Source organism: Lissotriton helveticus, chromosome 12 (assembly GCF_964261635.1).
Source record: "Lissotriton helveticus chromosome 12, aLisHel1.1, whole genome shotgun sequence".
In the NCBI taxonomy this organism is placed as follows: Eukaryota; Metazoa; Chordata; class Amphibia; order Caudata; family Salamandridae; genus Lissotriton; species Lissotriton helveticus.
Genome location: NC_136073.1, coordinates 694628030 through 694650272, shown reverse-complemented (window position 1 = coordinate 694650272; position 22243 = coordinate 694628030). Strand labels below are relative to the sequence as shown.

General features: G+C 46.6%; 1 protein-coding gene across 2 annotated transcripts in view; it reads left to right on the top strand.

Moving 5' to 3' along the window:
* Positions 1–22243, top strand: part of HYDIN (HYDIN axonemal central pair apparatus protein) — a 3619565-nt gene that overhangs the window by 1040024 nt on the left and 2557298 nt on the right. For both annotated transcript variants that reach the window (XM_078670948.1, XM_078670947.1), the window contains exon 23: positions 3167–3480. In XM_078670948.1, the coding sequence (XP_078527074.1) occupies positions 3167–3480 (314 nt within the window). The remainder of the gene's footprint in view (positions 1–3166; positions 3481–22243) is intronic.

Below are 22243 nucleotides of genomic sequence, written 5' to 3'. Positions count from 1 at the left end.
GAGACAGTGGAGAGAGAGAGAGAGAGGAGAGAGAGTGGAGCGAGAGAGAGAGATTAGAGACAGTGGAGAGAGAGAGTGGAGAGAGAGTGGAGGGAGAGAGTGGAGAGAGTGGAGAGAGAGAGAGAGTGGAGAGAGAGAGAGAGTAGAGAGAGAGTAGAGAGAGAGACAGTGGAGAGAGAGTGGAGAGAGAGTAGAGAGAGACAGTGGAGAGAGAGAGAGGAGAGAGAGCGGAGTGAGAGAGAGAGATTAGAGACAGTGGAGAGAGACAGTGGAGAGAGAGAGAGTGGAAAGAGAGTAGAGAGAGAGTGGAGATAGACAGTGGAGAGACAGTGAGCGAGAGAGACAGTGGAGAGAGACAGTGGAGAGAGAGAGTGGAGAGAGAGTGGAGAGAGAGTGGAGAGAGAGTGGAGAGAGAGAGAGAGTGGAGAGAGAGAGAGTGGAGAGAGAGAGAGTGGAGAGAGAGAGAGTGGAGAGAGAGAGAGTGGAGAGTGAGAGTAGAGAGAGAGTGAGAGTGGGGAGTGAGAGTAGAGTGAGAGTGGAGAGAGAGAGAGAGAGGAGAGAGTAGAGCGAGAGTGGAGGGAGACAGTGGATAGAGAGTGGAGGGAGTGGAGAGAGAGACAGTGGAGAGAGAGACAGTGGAGAGAGAGACAGTGGTGATAGAGTGGGCAGAGTTGAGAGAGAGAATGGAGAGAGAGAGAGTGGAGAGAGAGTAGAGACTGACTGACTCAGAGACTGAATACTGACTGACTCAGAGACTGACTGGCTGAGAAACTGACTCAGAGAGACAGAGACTGACTGACTGAGAGAGAGAGACTGACTGACAGACTGACAGAAAGAGAGATAGAGAGACTGACAGTGAGAGAGAGACCGACTGACTGGCTGACAGAGAGAGAGAGAGAGAGAGAGAGAGACTGACAGTGAGAGAGAGACCGACCGACTGACTGACTGAGAGAGACTGACTGACAGAGAGAGAGAGAGAGAGACTGTGATGGAATTGGGGACACAGTGTGTATGAAGCTATGCAATGCCGCTTAAGATTGCTATTGTCTACTAATAAAAATGTATTCTCAAAATGTGCTCTTTGTAGTTACATCTGCTTTTGAAATACTGCATTGTCGCATTGTCTAATGTTTTAAAACGGAAACGAGAAGGAGCAGTGGATGCACTTTTGTCAAAATTGAACGGTGAGTGGGCCCGATGTTGAATATCATGACAGGAGTCTGCATCAGGAAACCCACCTAAAATTGGGCAAACTTCCCCGGCGTTCTCATGGCAGGGACGCTGTAATAAATGGACCACCACCTATGATAACCTGCTGGCAGACTAAGCCCAACCTTGAACTCCACCATCCAGTGTTACTTATAACGGCTGTATTGGTGACAGTGGCGTAACAATAGGCCGGCATCCCCTGCAGTATGGTTGGTCGCTGGCCTGAGATCTCTAGACTGGCACGGAGGATGGGAGGGGTGCCCCCTCCATGTAGTTTGCAGGGGCCCTCTCAAGTTTCGTTACGCCACTGAGCAACAACGTTCAACATCCTGTGATTATGGGCAAATCACTTAATCTCCTTGTGCCTAACAAAAACGAATGGGACCATCTGTAACGAAACTTGTGCTCATGTAAAGCGCTCTGGTACCTGATATCTTCGGGTCTAGTTCGCGCTATATAAAACTCAACAAAAAAAATAATAATTAATTAAAATCTCATTGGTACTGGCACATATAGACTTATTGGAAAAGGCAGTTAATAATTCACAGTTAGAGTGATATTAAAAGATCTTAAATGAGTAAATGAAAGGATCTGCACGAAGTGCTTGCCCTTGAGAAACTATTGAGGAACAAGAGAAATGTTCATTAGGATATGATCACATCTGGATGTCACAAACAAGTTAACAGTTTAAACTGACTGTGAAGAGGATAATGTTATAAAGTTGATAGGCCATGGTACCATCGCTAATGCACATTAAAGTTGAGTAGGGTGAAAGTAAGAGAGCTTGATCAGAGCAGCCATCAAACACTCAGATAATGTAATTCCCCACTGACTGATAGGTTAAAAATGCATAATTAAAAGAACATGTAAAAGAAACAAACATTCAAAAAGCATTCAAAAGAAGTAGAGAAACATATACAAGTAAAAAAGTAATTAACGATAACACCAAGTGCCCCCCACGTTACAATTATCGTTGACATAAAAAAATACATAAGTGATCAGGGGTGAAGACATTAGAAAAAGTAGTGGAAGAATATTTTAACTGCTTTTCTGTGATAAAAAAATCAACGCCATTTTGATGTCGGTGTAGTTGGAAATAACACAACAAATTTACACAGTTCACAAAACTGGTAACAGGAATGTTAGTGTTCGTTAGAGGAATGGCAGAAGAAGCAACCGTGGAACCACAAACTGTAGACATATACCACGCCCAAACTGGCACGAAAGTACCCTTTGCACCATAGACTATTTTCTTTTTATGGTTAATTCAGTGTTTAGTCTCCGTCCGCATATGAGCCTTAGTACTGAATCTAAACGTGGGACCTAAATGGGGGCCGCTATACCGTAAGGAGACTGTTCGATGGAGATATAAACATTGAGCACTTGACTTTACAACAGCAATGCTGTATTTGCAAGCCATGCTCCGCAATTGATTTGGAGATACAAGTGTGTTTCTTAATTTTGAACGTTGGATCTAAAATACTTTTTATGAAGTAAAAAGATAATTTGTATTCCCTGCAAGAATATCTGTCTTGAATTACGACCTGTTTCTGCTAAAGTGGGAATATTTATTTGCGTGTTTTTGTTATTCTCAGTGCATCAGTGTCTCTGCAATTACCTCAGCCCCTTCTATTGATTTATGTATGCTTTTTCAGCGGCCTCTCTGACTCTGTTGCTCACTTTCCCCGCTTTCTATTGTTTCCCTTCTCATTCTATCTTTGTTTACATTTAGAAATTTGCTGTTTTAATTTAAACTCTGACTGTGTATGTTGGTGTGCCTTTCTGGGGGTTTTTTTGTTTTGTTTTTACTGATCGCCCCTGTTGCTTCCATCCATTATTTTGTGTGTACCTGTGCCAGACACTATCTGTGAAGCTGTCTGTTTGTTCGTCTCGTTCGCTCTCGCTCGTTGTCTCTGCTTATTTCAATTGACGTGGGTGCGTTTCTGTTTCTGTGCAGCCTGCTGTTCTGGACATCGGTGCAGAGCGGGAGCTAAGCATCAAGTTTGATCCCATTTTCGCTGATAAATTGCAGAGCCGCGTGGCCGAAGAAGTGTTAACTATTCAGTATGCTGAACACCCACACAAGGACTATGTGGCCCTGCGAGGGGAGGTGCATTTCCCTAACCTCCATTTCCAGACAACTGTGGTAGACTTTGGGTGCATTCTGAATGACACGGAGGTTGTGCGTCACGTCCAAATGACCAACTACAGTCCACTGCCTGTCCACTATCGCTGGTCCTTCTTAATGGATGACTGGGAGAGCTTCATCAGGTACTGATGTTCTAAAACATATTTCGTGTTTCTTCTCTTTCTTTTCTGGGCGCCTGCTTGCTGCACCTTTTTTTCTAAAATGACTACATTAAAGACTAATTTTTCATCCATTTATAAACCAATGGCACTTGCGGTACAGGGCTGGGTAGTTCTTCGTATGCGCCATACTATCCGACCCTTCTCCTTGTGCAGTGAGAACTGCTTCAGTTGAGGGGAGGTGACGAGGAATTGTGTTGGGGCCAGAAAAGATGTCTTCGTAGTCTCAACATTTCTTTCTTTTAAACTCTCCCCCCCCAAAAAAAAAAAAAAGAAATGGTGGTTTATGTATGTATCCATACACGTTTAAGGTTATCCAATCACTTGTAGGGTCACGTGTTGTAGTGAGGGGCTAGGCGAACCAGAGTGCCTTACTATTGTTGAATCAGTCTTTCACCTAATACTGGAGAGATATTTATAAGTGAAATACAAGTATCGCTGCCATGGCTATTACGTCATCGGCCCTTCTCTGGCGAGAGAACACCCATGTTGTCTCTGTAAAGATATGTCTCTCACTAAAGGGAAATTACGTATGATGGATAGAGAAGTTCAGCCTGTGAGCCTATCAGTCATGGTTTTTTCTTTATAGAGGTTCCTTTAGAATAGTCGAGGAACTAATATAACATATCTAGAGGTGTTTGTAACTGAGCAGAAACAAGGATTTCATTATGCTAGAGGGCCTTGTCATCTCCTCCCAACTGTGAAATATTTGTAAGGGAGGTAGAAACTCAGTAGGCAAGAGACTGAACTCTTCTCACAGAGGAGATTTGAAGGGACCGTCAATGATTTAAAGAACTCTGAAGTGTGGTAAATAAATAAATAATACCTCTATTTTTGAATGGATAAATGAATAACAGATAGCTCAATAAATAAGAGTCAAGATTCGAGGTAGTAGGAGTTTGCAGGTTTATTACAGCACAAAGGACAGGAACAGGACAACCTGCATAGGAATAGAATGGCAGGGCCCGGCAGCTGCCGGGGCTGGATCTGGGATGAGCGCGCTAGCATTTAATAACAATACACCAGTATATATAGTAAAACAGTTACATTACAGTACATATGATAGGCGGAGCAGTGGGTGGAGCAAAGGGTGTGACGAGTAGTAGTCGCGAAAGATAAGGGTGAAAGTAGGTGTAACAGGGCGTATTCATAGACATGTGATGCAAACGTAACAGAATATGTCATGAATGGGGCGGAAACATGGAGGGGGCTACCTAAGGAGCCGGGACCTCTAACCTGATGGTACGCGCAATCTGGCAATGATGTGTTACTAGGAGAAGCTGGGGGCTACGAACTCTGTGCTAGGAGCAGAGACTGAAGTCTGGAGAGTCGGGGCGACATGTACCTAAGCAGTATCTAGTATCTGATGTTTAGAGAACATGTTGATATAAACTAGAAGTCAGGAGGGGAAAGGCTAACTTGATTCTAAGACTGGAGCATGCATTATTCTACATGTAGTGCGTGATGAAGAATATTAAATGATCATTAATACAGTATTTCTCTAACATGGAGACGTAAAGGCTAGACAATGACGGAAACTATTGATGCGGTTCAGTAGCTTAGGAATGCAGAGAAGGAGGGCTGGACTGATAACTAGAATCATAACATACTCTTGGCAGACTCAGAGGCAGAGCCAGGCTGGGCCAGGCACTGCGAGGCAGGAAGTGAGTGAAGGGTCAGGGATACAGGTGGGGGCTGCATCGCTCCTCAGCGAGGCTCAGGAGACAGGAGCTGAATCTGGTGTCCGGGCCCTTTTGAGGCCTAGAAACGGGGACTTTATAATGGAATAACGTGCACACTGAGAAACGTGGCAACGTAACTTTTAATAGGCCTGATATTCGTAGTATTCACGAGAACTGGAAGCTGGCATACTAGAGATGGACACAGCTATAATTGCGTCTTTAATCGAACATGGTGAATACATATGCATATTAATCATGCGCACATAACATATGATGGATGACACGTAGGGACACAGAACATGGCAAAATTTACTTTTCCACATTCCCTCCTTGTCACTACGTTTCCATCAGGAAACATCAATATTCATGATACCATCTATCATTTCATACAGTATCATTTGCTCGTCTCGAATTTTCTGGGAACGGGTTTTAGAACGGGGCTTGGGACTAGGAATACAAGAGGTAGCACAAATGCCGCAAATCGCAGGGCCACATTGTATACAGAGGCAGCAACTGAATATGATCGCTACTGCAATACCTAGAAAGGACAATACTTTCCATCCCCAGGCGGAAATTATATTCCAGAACCAACCGGACCATGTCCAGGTGCCTGGGTCTTGGTGTAATAGATGGGCAATTTTATGGAGTCTGGTTATAGCTGAATAAACAGACGGCGCGTTATTTGGAATGAAAATGCAGCAACTAGATCCGATGACTCTACATGCCCCGCCCCTATCGGCCAGTATGACGTCAAGGACGAGACAATTCTGGAGCACGACAAATCTCATAGCAGATTGCTCTTCGGTTAAGTTACCTAGAGCAGAGGCAGTCTCATTTACTACAGCTTCAAGGGTTCTGGTTAACCTACGGATTAGCTTACTATTCTGGATAGGTCCTATAAAGAAGAAGAAACCTCTATTGAAATCTGTATACTGTTCTAGAGCAGTTTCAGTATAATCGACAATCGGGGACTCGATCTCCCTTCTATGTCTAATGTGTACTAGATGTGTGTTTCTATGATAATCAGGTGGGGCTAGAAAAACTGGTGGCAGTAGGAAGGCAATGTAACAGGTTCCCTCCCAATCGAGGGGCAGACGAACATATGCGGTTTGACCACAAATAAAATAAGAATGACGTGAAGCTTTGAAAATAGATTTCCCACTGTCACTATATTTGATAATAGTAGTGCAATCACTATGTCCTACATGTACGGAACCATAATTTCTAACACATAATTCGCCTTTGACTGGTAGTACTGAAATAGCAGGTAAGTCTGGAGTAGAATCAGACTGAACATTCAGGACCATGAAATTCGAAGAATAATTACCTAAGTTGTAAACTTCATTTTCTAGATCTAACCCTATTCTGTGGGGAAGACCTTGCTTGTCTGGAAAACATGTACTGTTCAGAAAAGACATATCTGTTGAGGATGACGTTAACGTGGACCATGCTCCACACGAACCATTATGTGAAAATGGATAAGGAAAGAGTGGCAGAACTCCCTTCAGTGTCTGGAAAGGGGGGAGTCGACCACACACCCAACAATTAGTGACATTGCTGGTCTGGTGTGAATAATGTAACATGCGGATAAAAGAATTGTTACGCATAGCGAGGCGATAAGAGAGTTCATGAGGAGGCAGATCACTAAACGTGTGCTCTACTGTAACATTAGAAGACTTATTTACATGAGAAACTGGAAAATACAGATAAAATGCATAACTGGTGCAGGAAATCATAATGCTGAGAAATAATATGAAACTTAGAAAAATGATACATCGGATTGAGTTTTGACTAACTCTCTCACTATGGGGGTCTATTTTATACATGTCAGAAACCGGTCTAACCGTTTCACCTAGGGGAGGACTTAGACAATCAAACTGGCTGACTTATTTTACTAGACCTTAATTTGAGCTTATACTCCTGTTGCGGAGTTGTCTCTAACAGGGAGGGTGCAGTAACATTGTCTTTTGCGGGACAGTCCTTAAGAATAGTACTTTGGCAGTCCTTTAAATCCTGGGAAATGTTCTTTGAGACTGGCTTCAATCCATAAAATCTTTTGATGTGTGAAAGATGCACCCAGCCTTTGCGTCCCTCCAACTTCACGGCTGTACGGGTGGCCAGGAGGACCTGTCGGGGCTCCTTCCAGCGAGGCTCCAGCGGACTTGAGCGATCAAAATTTCGCACTAGGACCATGGATCCGGGAACGATTTCATGCGGTGCCACCTCGGTATTGTCTGGAAATGCGGCGGCAACCTGTGAACGACAAGAGTTGAGGGCAGACATCAAGGAAGCTAGGTAATCTGTCAGCATATTACTTGAAACATCGGTAATACTTCGGGGTCTAGGTGTACCCCACATGTTAGGGGGGCGGCCGAAAACGACCTCGTACGGGGACAGACCTGATCTGGAATGTGCGACCATGCGCATGTAGAACAGGGCAACTGGCAGAGCTATTAGCCAGTCCACACCTTTCTCTTGACAAACCTTTGCAATTCGAATTTTCAGGGTCTGATTATGTCGTTCTACGAGACCGGCTGCTTCAGGATGGCGTACACAATGGAACTTCCACTGGTACCCTAACAACAGGGAAACGTGTTTCATCAACTCAGATGAGAATGGCTGGCCGTTATCAGAATACACGACCCTAGGGAGTCCATAACGGGGGAAGAACTCACGAACCAACTGCTTGGCAGTAGTCGTGGCTGTGTAATCTGGAACTGGATATGCTTCTGTCCACCTGGACAAAGCGCATACAACTACAAGGACATACTTGAAACCTCGACATCGCTCCATCTGAATGTAATCCATCTGGAGGACTTCAAAAGGGTGGTCAGGAGGCTGGAATCCACCTTGTTCCACCGGGACACTTTTACCTGGATTAAACTGACAACATATCATACAGGTACGGACTTTCTGCTTGGCTGCAGCTCGTAAATGCTTGTTGAACCAAATGTTCTGGATACTGTCTAACATAGCTTTTTCTCCTAAATGTGCTGGACTATGTGCGGTATTGATAATGACTTGAACCATGGAGTCGGGGAGAAACCATGTGGCTTTACCCTTCGTTAACCATCCCTGATCTGTCTGGACCCCTCCTTGTTCGGACCATTTCTTGATTTCATCGGGAGTAGCATGTAACTGGATATCTATGACATCTTGAGTAGGGTCCTTAACTGTCATACATGTAGTCGGATCTGGAGTGTGTGTCGGTGTCTTATTAACTGGAATGTCTGGTGTCTGTGCTGTAAGCTTGGCTGTGCGATCTGCTAGATCATTACCCTGGGAAATAATGTCAGTAACTTTCGTATGTGCTTTGCACTTCATGATAGCAATGGATGTCGGTAAGTGTATGGCATCTAACAGAGCTTGAATAAGGAGACCATGCTGAATCTTGGTTCCATGAGAAGTCATGAAACCTCTCTCCTGCCAGAGCACTCCAAAGTCGTGTACGACTCCAAATGCGTAGCGTGAATCTGTGTAAACATTAACTTTCAGGTTCTTGGCACGTATGCAGGCTTGTGTCAGAGCAACTAGCTCTGCTGCTTGAGCAGACAGGGTGTCAATACGGTGTGTCTCTATAACTTCAGTGTCAGTAGTCACTGCATACGCGGCTACTAGTTCTCCTGTACTTGTTCTCATACATGAACCATCCACATAAAGCGTCAGGTCGGGATCTGGTAATGGAATATCTGTCAGATCTTGTCTTGGCTTTGTCATGATGTTAACTACTTCCACACAGTCGTGTGTGGCAGGATTCAAAGTAACTGATGGTAACAATGTAGCAGGGTTTAGGACGTTGCAGCGTCTGATTTCTATGTGTGGCTGAAACAGTGTCAATTCATAACCTGTTAAACGTGCAATTGTCAAGTGCTGAGTTTGTGTTCGGTTTAAAAGAACTTCCACGGAGTGTGGAACTTGTACTGTCAGGGAGTGTCCTAAGACTATGGAATCACTTTGTCTGATAGCTAGTGCTGTGGCTGCAACTGACTTGAGGCACGCAGGCAGAGCCTGGGCTACAGGATCTAATGTGCTCGAAAAATAAGCACAGGGCTTGTATTGTCCTGCTTGATCTTGTGTGAGAACAGATAATGCTGTACCTTCACGTTCAGTGACGAAAAGTGTAAAAGGCTTACTGTAGTTCGGTGTAGCTAGAACTGGAGCTTGGCATAGGGCTTTCTTTAATTCATTAAAACCAAGTGTATGTTCAGATGTCCAAGGGAGAACAGTCGATACGGCTGCCTCCTGTGTCGTTAACTGTATCAGTGGCTTGGCTAGAAATGCATACTGAGGAATCCATTGTCTGCAGTAAGAAGTGAGGCCAATAAAAGCACGTACCTCCTTCAGGGTCTTTGGCTGAGGAAGACTCGCTATTAACTGGATACGGTCTGGTGTCAACTGCCTACCCCACTTGGACAGCAAGTGGCCTAAGTAGATCACTTGCTGGACACAGAATTGAAGCTTCGAAGGGGACACCTTGTGCCCCATCTCGGCAAGGAAATACAAGACTGTAAGTGAGGCTTGCTCGCAAGCACGTTCAGAACGGGCTGTGATCAGTAGATCATCGACATACTGGAGCAGGGCAGTGTCAGTTGGCATGTGAATGTTGTCTAGTTGTCTCTTGAGTGCTTGACTGTAAATACTTGGACTTTCTGTGAAACCTTGAGGAGCGCGTGTGAACATATAGCTCCTTCCATTTAAACAAAATCCGAAAAGAAACTGGCTGTCTGGATGAATGGGGACACTGAAAAACGCGTTCTTGAGGTCTATGACTGTAAAAAATGTGGCTCCGGAATCAATGGCTGTCAATAGGGAAGAGATATCTGGGACAACTGGGTACTGGGGAATAATACATTTATTAAGTTCTCGAAGGTCAATCACTAATCGATATACTGGAGGTGCATTTGGATCAGTACGTTTCATGACAGGAATGATCGGAGAATTACATACATTGGAGTCAGTTTCTACAACTACTCCTTGAGCCATGAGCTCGTTAATAATTTTGGATAAGGCTGCTACAGCCTCAGGCGGCAATCTGTACTGTCTGATTCGTGGTAACACTACACCTGGCTTGAGAGTCACACGATGGGGTGTGATTTGCATATAACCAACATCAGTTGGACCTTGTGCCCATAGATGCTGCGGGACATTGGACAATCTCGGATCAAAATCTCGTAATACATAGTGACCCTTGAAGTCACGTAGGAACAATCGTATTCCCTCTGGGGAACAGCATATAACTGCACCTAATTCTTTCAGTGTCTTAATGCCTAACAGATTTTCTGGACATGACTTCGTAAGTAACAGATCAGTAGTGCGGGACAGTGGACCTACTTCTAGGGTAACTGGCTTTGATATTTCATTTACAATAGGTTTTCCTGAAAATCCAAGGGAAACATTTCTAGAGCCTGAGAGTGGAGCCCCTGGAACTTCGGCGTGACTTATAGTGGTCCTACTTGCCCCTGTATCAATCAGAAACTTTCTGTCTTTCCCTAGTACTTGACTGTGAACATAGGGACCTTCTTGATCTACAGGTATCTCGATGAGAGGCAAGCCTACCTCCCTCTCTAGGCTGTTTCATGAATATGGCTGATACTCTGGATACTCGGACTGTGCATACTGATACATCTGCTGTGTAACATGCTGTGTTGCAGCGATGGGCTGCGGTACAGTAACTGTCTGTTGTGCATTCTGTGGCTGAGGAGTCTGTGAAACTTGTTCTTGTCTAGGCGGACGTGGTCTTTCTTTAGTCTTACCGGTAGCTATGTTGTGTTTCAGAACTGCACACTCGTTTATAAAATGACCTGGCTGTTTACAATAATTGCAGTTCCCTTTAACGGGAGCTGCAGGATGACTGGCTTGATTCGGACCCCTCTTCTGACTGTCTTGTGGAACAGATTGTGCAACTAGTACTTTCATTTTCGTGTCTTTCATACGTTTTCTCTCGTGATCTTGCTCTTCTCTGATTCTATTCTGGTGATATTGAAGCATCTGTAACATCTGGGACGGGGTATTAGCTTGCCAGGTACTTTCGACTTTCAAAACTCGATTCTTAACTTGTGGACTTGAATTCTCGACTAGTTTAGTAACAAAAAGATGAGGGTATGACTCGCTACTCGTCTTGAGGCCACTGTTTATAATAAAACATTTTTCAAATCTAGAGTAAAAATCACTAGTGTCTTCGTCTTGTTTCTGTTTACATGCTGAGATTGCATCCCAGTCTTCCTTTTTAGTTGCTAATAGTCTGGGCAAAACTTGTATTAACAGTTCAGGTAATTCTTTACATTTATCTCCAAGACCGGTACCTGGTACTCGTGCCTTGTCTTCAGCTTCTAGGACTGCCCAATCGATCTTTTTCTCTCCCACCTCCCATTCTTTTTCCTTGAGTTTCTCATATACCCCTGCGGGCAACAGGACCTTTAACATTTTAATAATATCTGGATACGTGTATTCTCCCATACGGAGCATGTCTTTTAATTCTCGGTGGAACCCTGCTGGATCTTTATCATGACAGGGAATTAACTTTTTCATCTCTAAGAGTTCCATCTTTGTGATAGGGGTGTAAACAAACACTCGTTGCATTTCACCACCCTCTGTCTTAACTGGATGCACTTCTCGTAACGGATTCTGTCTGTCTATGTAAAAGGGTTTACTTTCTGGGGGTGAGACATGAACAAAATGCGGGTTCAAAAACATACTATATTTGTGGCGCTGTTCTAGAATGACACTAATTAAATCAGTACCTAAACCTTTCCATTTATACTGGAGTAACTCGTTCAGGACATCATGTAACGGACCTGGATCAGAATGTTGACCCTCATATAATGTAATGAGGTGCTGGATCATATACATACCCGCCAGTCGCTGCTCGGCTGGGGGCAATTTCAGAAACATTTGTGCCACTATTTCGTCTGGAAAAGTGGTAGAATCAGTAATCCATCGGACTGCTGATCGGACTAGTTCTTGTTCATGCATAGTACTTAACTCGCTATAACCGATTCGTGATTTCAGAATGTGATCGGTAGCTTGAAATACTTGTTCCAGAGAACCTTGTTCTGGTGCCGGATGATGGAAAGTTGACTTGTGTTCTAGGCGTAAATGGCGATCTGGAAATCTAGATTTTCCTACATACGCTATTCTAGTGGGATTCTCGTCCTCTACCTCTTCCGTAGAGTCATTTTCTTTCTCACTTACTTGTGCTGCTTTACGTTGTTCATGTAACCTTATTATTTCCTTACGAATTTTCTTGTACATACTCTTTATACTACTGATAGTCTTGTGCTTACCCTCGGCTATATTCTCACTCCACTTTGTCAGGGTTCTCATTTCGGCGTGATCTTTGGTCGGATAATCTTGTTCCCTTATTAGACAATTAATCAGAAACTTTAATATCATGAGCTGGATCTCAACTTTCCTTTGAGACATGACTTCACTAATACTTTCTGGATCATCCCCTGTACGGATGAAACGGTATATTCTGTCTAGATCTTCCTTCATATTCGGTAAAGTGACCAAGTACTCGGACACCTGCCTAACACGCACGGAAAATATGACCATACTATCCTCGCCTGGAACTGGATCATAACAGCATTCAGTAAGAGCTCGCCTGATTTCTGCAATGGACTGATATTTAGGCGTACGCTGTAACGCACGTTCATGTAACTCGACTGCTCCTAGACGTCTATTTGGCGGCGGGGTCTGAGGAGGACCTCCTCCTGCGGCCCCTAAACTGGAACCCTCGACTGATGCTCTTCGTACTAGCGCGGCGGGAAATTGAAATGCGGGCTGAACTTGTATGGCGGGCTGAACCTGGGGGACCGTAGCAGGTACTGCAAGGGGTGCCCCGGTGTCTGGAGGAGCAGGAAGTGCCTGATTTACAGGGACTGGCGGAGCGGGATTTGCATATTCCGGGACTGTGTCGTCCAAATAGGACGAAATGAAGATATCAGCTGCGGTCGGTTTGTGACGTAGCTTGGTCGGAACTAAGGGTGGCGGAAAATTACTGGATGCCTCCGGGGTCGTTTTTGGCAAGCCCTCGGCAAGAAGAGGATACATACCCTTAATAAGGGCATGCCTCTGTCTGTCTGACTGTTCGGTTTTAACTCGTTCACCTATCTCGATTAATTCCCTTTCTTGGGCTCGTTCCAAGGATTCTCTACTTAGTTCTGACTTTCTGATTTCTTTTTCGGTTCTTTTATGAGATTCTTTGCGCCATAACTCGATGGCATCTTTCTGTGACTGTCTGGCTTTCTTTTTCCATAATGCTTCTTCTACTCTCATGATGCACTCGGCATCCCACGTACCTGATACGGGCCATCTATACTTTTCCTCTAACTCCTTGGTATACTCTACCCATAAATCTAGATATAATATGGCGCTTATACCATGCTTCTGATACATAAAATGACCTGGACTGTCCCTAGGCGGGACAGGAACTGCTTCTTCTAGCAGACCCTTTCTAGTTTTTAACTGACGTAATCTCGAAAAGAGGGACATTGCAAACTTGAATCTGAACACAATACAATACACGAGGAACAATAACAATTGAGAAAACAATTCAGGCATACCACGACATTGAAAATACATTGAATAACATTATGAAGCAACAGTTCGGACAGAATACTACCTGGAACACTGAGAACAGAAACACATGAATTTCTTGAGAACGGAACAGACTAGAATTACTGGATGCGCTGCTGGAACAGCACGGAACATACCGGTCCCATAAAGGGACGCATCAAGACCCGTATCCACCTAGGTGAACACTTCGTTTCAGATCTGCGTACCCAGACCCATCGGACCAGAGACAATTTAGATTGACCCTGTCTAGATACTACCCCAGCAACGGTACTCACCGGGCAGCAAGAACGGAAGGCCTCGGACTGGACTGGACTGCTTCGACGCCGGACGGACGAACTTCGGACTTCTGTTACGGGTGGGCCTCCGGATACCTCGGACCTTGGACTCTCGGCTTGGGCTCTGGTCGGGACTCGCCGCGTTCCTCCACCGCCTCGTCTGGATGCTGGACCGCCACCTCCGTCTCCTCCGTGGGCCTGAGGGATACTTGAAGCAGAAATATCTGCACGTGCACGGTATGGTTCCGTCACGGCTGCAGAGGGTCAGGGGGCCGGCGTGGCTTCACCGGCGCGTGGGGAAAGGGCAAGTCCCTATTCGGGCGCCATTATGTGGTAAATAAATAAATAATACCTCTATTTTTGAATGGATAAATGAATAACAGATAGCTCAATAAATAAGAGTCAAGATTCGAGGTAGTAGGAGTTTGCAGGTTTATTACAGCACAAAGGACAGGAACAGGACAACCTGCATAGGAATAGAATGGCAGGGCCCGGCAGCTGCCGGGGCTGGATCTGGGATGAGCGCGCTAGCATTTAATAACAATACACCAGTATATATAGTAAAACAGTTACATTACAGTACATATGATAGGCGGAGCAGTGGGTGGAGCAAAGGGTGTGACGCGTAGTAGTCGCGAAAGATAAGGGTGAAAGTAGGTGTAACAGGGCGTATTCATAGACATGTGATGCAAACGTAACAGAATATGTCATGAATGGGGCGGAAACATGGAGGGGGCTACCTAAGGAGCCGGGACCTCTAACCTGATGGTACGCGCAAGCTGGCAATGATGTGTTACTAGGAGAAGCTGGGGGCTACGAACTCTGTGCTAGGAGCAGAGACTGAAGTCTGGAGAGTCGGGGCGACATGTACCTAAGCAGTATCTAGTATCTGATGTTTAGAGAACATGTTGATATAAACTAGAAGTCAGGAGGGGAAAGGCTAACTTGATTCTAAGACTGGAGCATGCATTATTCTACATGTAGTGCGTGATGAAGAATATTAAATGATCATTAATACAGTATTTCTCTAACATGGAGACGTAAAGGCTAGACAATGACGGAAACTATTGATGCGGTTCAGTAGCTTAGGAATGCAGAGAAGGAGGGCTGGACTGATAACTAGAATCATAACATACTCTTGGCAGACTCAGAGGCAGAGCCAGGCTGGGCCAGGCACTGCGAGGCAGGAAGTGAGTGAAGGGTCAGGGATACAGGTGGGGGCTGCATCGCTCCTCAGCGAGGCTCAGGAGACAGGAGCTGAATCTGGTGTCCGGGCCCTTTTGAGGCCTAGAAACGGGGACTTTATAATGGAATAACGTGCACACTGAGAAACGTGGCAACGTAACTTTTAATAGGCCTGATATTCGTAGTATTCACGAGAACTGGAAGCTGGCATACTAGAGATGGACAAAGCTATAATTGCGTCTTTAATCGAACATGGTGAATACATATGCATATTAATCATGCGCACATAACATATGATGGATGACACGTAGGGACACAGAACATGGCAAAATTTACTTTTCCACAGAAGTATCAGAAACTGGAGGCCAAAGCCCTCGCCTGGAGGCTGATCCAGCCCACCTTAATCCATGGCTTTGATACTGTTAACTCAGTACACATGGAGCTCAAGCCTCTTTCTTAGATGTAATGTTACCTAGGGTTAATGCTTCGCCACAAAAGATCGGATCTGATAACTTTGACACGTTTTCAAATTCTGCATAAGGTGTGATGAATCTTAACAATTTTTTTGCCATCGAAGCTCTAGACATTAGTGTATTTACAGGTGTCCGATTTACCTTCGACATTGTTGCCTTCAGCTTTACCATTGCACTTGTTACGATTTTCATTGCTTCTGCTTGCAACAGTGATGCCTTTGATGTTATGCTTGATGTTGATCTGTCTTTCCTACACTACACCTAAAGATCTGAAATATAGATCCCATAGGATTCATATCTTGAAGGATGCGCTATTAGTCACCATTGTGACAGAGGAACCTGTCCGCATAGATCTAAATCAGGTCCTTAATTACATTTTGTGCTTGGAAAAGGATTTTAAGTAGGGGAGTTTGTGACCTCAAAATGTGTCATCTGTCGAGCAGCCAGATGGGGGCTATGTGAGGAGTTGAAGCTCTGCAAGACCAGGACTGGAGGCCTAGTAACTCTTTCTGATAAGTGAGGGCACATCACCCAGGGAAACGAAAACCACCTGCTTTAGAGAACCAGTGCCTGCCTGCTTGCCAAGACCAGTGTGCCCTGTGAGGAAGAGGAGAGCGTTTGAAGGAGCAAGGTCATGCAGGGCTCTTATTGTGAGGACTCTTTGTGCAAGGTGTGAGGAATCCGCTCTTGCACCGATCTGTTCATAGCCTGTGTGCTGGATTGTTTCAGCAACACCCGTGTGCAGGGAGTGGCCACCGTGGAATGAGCTGAGGAGCGAGGGTTGTGTTGAGGGGGCTAGACCTGCACAACCTCATGGTGGGTGGGCCTGTGTGCCTGAGAATGGGTCACCGTGAACATCAACGCCAGGTCAGCGTGAGCGGACTTGTGAGTGCTGTGGTGACGACGCTGTATGGCTGGTGGGGCCACCACAGATGCTGAGACCAAGGGTTTAGGGCATTGCACGGAACCGAGAAACTAATGCTGTGACCAAGGCATTCCGCGAACTGCACCGAAGGAGGACTGATATTCAAAGAACATCACCGGTGCCCCATCGGATCAAGGAGATTAACCTATCTCCATCCCTGTCAAGAAAAGTATGAATTACCGTACGATTACCGAAGCTGGAACAACCCCAAATTTCTTCCACGAGCCGGTAGCGTGGCTTGGAGGAGAGAGCCTGCGCCTGCCGGGTGCTGATGCTTGTAACCAGGCGCAGCCCAACTTTGCCTATCCGGAGGAGAACTTTACTGCACTGCTAAAGGGTTCCATACCGCTGGAGCAGGTAAGCCATGAACTGGGCTTTCAGGGCCCTGGGGGACATACTACCTTCGATACTGTGACTCCATAGACTCTTGTGACTGAACTTCTGAAGGGAGTAAGAGGGGGAACTCTTGAGTATGGCCTAATAGTTTACATTCCTTGGATGTGGCCATCAGTGAATAAGTAATAACATTGAACCCATTGCACTAAGGTTAGTGGGTCAGGAAGTAGCCTGACAACTACTAGAGCCCCGGTCTCTGTCGGGGTTCACTGATCTGGATCTGCGCTCCCTATCCCCCCCCCGAAGGAGCCTTGACTTCTCGCCCAACACTACCTACCTAGAGTCAGGTGGAGAAGGGGTGCTTGGCCCAGTTGAGCAAGATCCATAATAGGGCAGGCCCCACAACATCAGGAATAAAGGGCATCAGCCACCACAGTTGGGCCCAGTAGCTCCCGCTTCCCCGGTGGCCCTCCGAATGTGGTTCTGACAAGCACAAGCTCATTCTCGCTCTTGAAGCTGCTTGCACAACAGGTGCTTTTCACGGTCTAGCTTGTCTGTTAAGTCCAAATCTAAAACTAAGAAGCAGCATAACAAGTTGAATTGGGACTCTACCCCATCCCACCACTCTCTGTCCAAACAAAAGTCAAGAGGGTGTCAAAGTGTCAACCAGTCTCACTTCTGATCCATGATCACAGAGCCGATTCCTTAATTGGCACAGCTGCAGTTGGTTGAGGCATTTGAGGAGACCACTCTGCATATGTTTAACACTTTTCGGGCTTTCTCTGGCATGCCTTCTGGCCCCACAGGGGCCCCAAATCGGATTACAGCTGTCGGATCCATCCTCAGCATCCTCTGTGCGTCTGGAACCCATCTCTGTTTCCACACAGACTCCGGTGCCGACTTCCATTCCGGCTTCAAGATCTGTGCTGGTCCCTTCTATGCCAGAGGTTGAGCCTCTGCTGACTCTCGTGTCTGACCTGATGCTGAATTCACTATGATCCCAACTGAGGCCACGCCTTGATTCCACTCCAGGTCACCTTGTCCTTGTATGCTCTGATTGAGACCAAACACTTCCCCTACCAGAAGGTTTTCCTCAGAGGCTTCATCACCTTTTTGGCTGTGACTCTTAACCCCTTCGACGCTGATGACGAGCTGGGCTCGTCATGAGGTAGCCTCCTGCTACGCTGATGACGAGCCCAGCTCGTCACGTAACATGCGCTTTCGCATATCTCAGCGTGCGAGCGGAATTCCGCCCGCACGCATGCGGTTAATCAACCAGATAATGAAGATGGGGATGATTTGCATCCCCTCAATATGAAGATATATTGACCTGCAGCAGGCTAGTGGGCCGGACACCTCATTCCCTGATACAGGGTTGGTTTTGCCCCCCAGCCCCCAATGGAAGAGAGTGCATCATTTGCTATGGTGATTAGACGTGCAGGTAAGGTTCTGGACCTTCAGCTGTTTTCAGTTAAGGCCAAGACAAAAGTCTTTACAGAGGTTTTGCACCTAAGCCAGAATCATGAGTCCTTGCTGCCAATTAATAAAGCCCCGACTAACACTTTTATGGACACTTGGGCAATACCATGCCAACTACTGAACAGGCAGGTGGCCAGGCACCACAGACCAACGCTGTAGGAGAGTAGGGTCTGCAATCCTATGATCACCCAGATTTTTGCTTTTTGCTGCACTGGTTTACGACTTTCCCTGGCTGTGGGCCTGCTAATCAGACCCACAGCCTAGCTGTTCTCTCTATCCAAATTGTACTCAGGTACTGAATTGGCACTGGGCCCTCTCCAAGTCCCTGTACTCAGGGCTGAGGTGCACCCAGAAGTCTCCCAGGGGCTGAAGCATGTATTGTGCCACCCCTGGACTGACTAACTAAACTGACACAACTGGCTGCACGACAGCTGGGGCAAGGTGGTGTACTCACCCTTTGCTTTAGATATAGTATACCTATATCTAACCCTAAAATGGACACACAGATCTCCTATCAGTCACTCCTATGGCAGGCCTTAACAATCCTGAAGGCTGAGTGCTTGGAATCGTGTGAGATGGTGCTCTGGCATGAGCTGAGCCTGTCTGCGGCTTTCGGGATCTATCCCTTAGCCGTTTCCATGATATCGCATACCATATACTCTTAAGTGCATTATAATCCTCGCGGTTATATGCCAACTCTGGTATCGCTTTATCAAAACATGTCGAGTAAGGTGTCATACGAATTGGAATACTAACCCCTCGCCAATTCTGGCGACGGGGTTAGCATTCCACCCTTCTAGAGGGACACGACATGTATGTAACCCCTAACCCCGGTTAAAGTCAAACAGAGCCTCAGCTCCACAAAATGGATGCTGCCACCGAGACACAAGTCTGCCCTCCTGCTGCTGGGAGTCCTCCCAGAGCAGGAGATAAGGATAAAGGGTTTCCTGCCAGGGGCGGTGCCAGCACCGTCCCAGACAGGATTTTGTGTATCCTAGGTAGGCAGGACTTCAGAGGAAGGTGACTGCAAGTGGCACCCCGGTGCTCACTATGCATAGGCCGGCTTGAACCAGTTCCAGGGACACTCCAGACCCTGAGCTGGGGAAAAGCCCGCCAAGGAAGTGGGTGTAACCACCCCCCTCCTGGTCCCACCCATAGGGCAGGACCTAGTCGCGTGCCAGCCCCTTTTTCCCAGATAAAGGTAGGAGCAGGCCCCCTTCCAAATTAGATCATCTTTGGAATCAAGACACGACTTTCTGCGAAAGGACTTCAAGATTTCCTTCTTCAAGATTCTCCCTTGTGACTAAGGAGTAGTCACCCTGCATCCGCAGGCACCATCGCAAGAACACTGCGGTCTGCTGTAAGTCCTTCCTCCGGAATCCGACTGCCCAGCTCGACAAGACCCGGCTTCCCTGGCACCTCCGACCTCTACTCACCTCTACAGCCAAGCTGAGAACCGTGAGTGCGACGAGACCTCAAGGGACCGACTATTGCCAAGACTGCACGACTTCTGCACAGCAAGCCCGCCGAGTAATTTCCTGGCGAGTGCTTTGGGGTCCGAGAAGCCCCGACCCTGAGCAGCTCCAGCACCGAAGAGCAGTCCCCCAGCATCTCCACGATCGGCGTGGGGCCATTCTGCTTTTTGCTGCTCACCGCGTTGTTTGGCTACTAGCCCGCTGGCTTGTGGCCTTCTGAACGACGCCCGACGACATCACTGCTGCTGGTCTGGTTGCTCCAGACTGGCTCTTGCTCCCTTCCAGAAGAGGAGCACCCCGGACCCTCCTGGTCCACTCAAGACGCCATTTTGAGTCCACCGCGTGGGCTTGAATTAGCCAAGGCTTTGTTGCCCAATCCTGGGTTCTTCGACGCCGACAGCTTCATCCATCGTGGGACAGCTCGCCTCTCCATCCTGGTCGCCCACAACGCCTCCTGGTCCGTGAGATCTGCAGAGCACAGCGTCGCCCACTCACCTAGTCGAGGTGACTACCATCCGGTGCCCTCCTGGTACCCACTGACTACTGGCTAGTAGTCACGAACTTGGTCCCCTCTGCTTTCAGGTGTCATCCATCTTCCAGATCCAGGCTTGGATCACTTCGAACTATCTTCACTGGTCGCCTGCCAGCATCTTTCTTCCAGGCTCCTGGTCCGGCAACGAGGATTCCCGACGTCTTTTGAGACCTATGCAGCTGCAGCCCCTGGGCTAGGTAACTTCGGCATTTCGGTGCCCCAGCATAGCCTCACTATCCAAGGGTCAGGATCCACTGTCGTTTTCTCCCTACCAGGTCGGGTTCGCCCGTGAACACTAACTTTAGCGTTACTAGCTTCCATAGTCTTTGTCCCGCATCCCGCGTGAGAGTGCACACTCTGCACCCGAGTCCCCTAGGCCTCCTAGAAGTAATCTAACGATTCCATAGTCAAGTCCTAGCGATTCCAAAGCCTATTAGTACTGTACTTACCTGCTAGTAATTTCGCATTCCACTTTTAAAGTATATGGTTTTTCGTGCCCCTCGGGCATTTGTGTATACCGTGCTAACTTAAGTATTTTCGTAAGAGTTTTGTTGTGTGCCTAGCACCCTGTCCTCATAAAGAGTACAGGGCTGTTGTGATTCTAATAAATACATTGTTTATTTTCATAACACTTGTGTGGTGTCCTTTCACTGGGTGTTCAAGGGGTAATGTGATGGTAAAACAGCTGGCTTAACACGCCCTCTAGAGTCTTAGCCTTAGACTGCTCGTATCCATGCTACTAGGATAGCTGGTCTATAAGGTTGACTTACAACCAATCATCAATAAGGGTTGTTTGGACTGATATATAGTGATCACTAGAATAGTGAACACTGCACATCAGGCCAACTTCTCACAAACGCTAATGGCGCAAACCATTCACGATGGCCAGGATTCTGCCACGTATGTAATTAAGGCTAACCTGTGCACTACTGACTGCTTGGGGCATGCAAGAGGCCCTAGTGTAGTGCTCTGCTGTCACACATGGATGCGATCCACTGGATTAATTGGGGACATTCAGGCGTCTCTAATTGATATGCCTTTTAATGGGTCGTTCCTCTTTGTCGAAAAAGCTGATTATGCCCTTGAATGCTTAAAAGAAAGCAGAGCCACAACACGTTGCTTTGGCCTTCCAACCACTGCCTGACAGTTTATTCAGCAGCCAACATGTGACTCCTACACAGAGACATTTTCATATAGGAGCCATTTTGTGCAGAGTGCAGTTCAGTGCCTTTCCTCGGTTACGAGTCCAGGACATTCAGACTGTGATCCCTATGTTTCAGCTTTGAACCTGGATCTCTGTGAGAACGGGCTCTAAGGCTTCTTGGCCTGTTGGCCTCATGTGGCCTGCTTGTCCACATCGCTAGGTGGCCTATGTGGCATCAGCAGTGGGATCAGAAGTCTCAAGAAGTAGTGCTGGATGTTATCCAGGTTTTAAGGAGACTGCACACGATCTGCTGTGGTGGATTTGGAGGCCTTTCTGCCATCCATCTGGAAAGGCAAGTGCATATTCTCATGAACAACACTACAGCTATTTGGTACTGCAACAAGCAGGGTGGAGTGGGCCAAGAGACACTGCTCCTGTAGTGTTGCCTGGAGCATCAGAGGGTCTCTCTGGTTGTGCAGCACCTGGTGGGATATTTCAATAGCAGGGCAAACTAGCTCAGCTGGCAGTGCCTGCTGGATCACAAATTGTGAGTGCACCCTGAGGTGGCACAAGATAGCTTCCAACGGGGGCGAGCCCTGACTCGATCTTTTTGCCACCATCAAGAATGTGCAGTGTTAAAACTT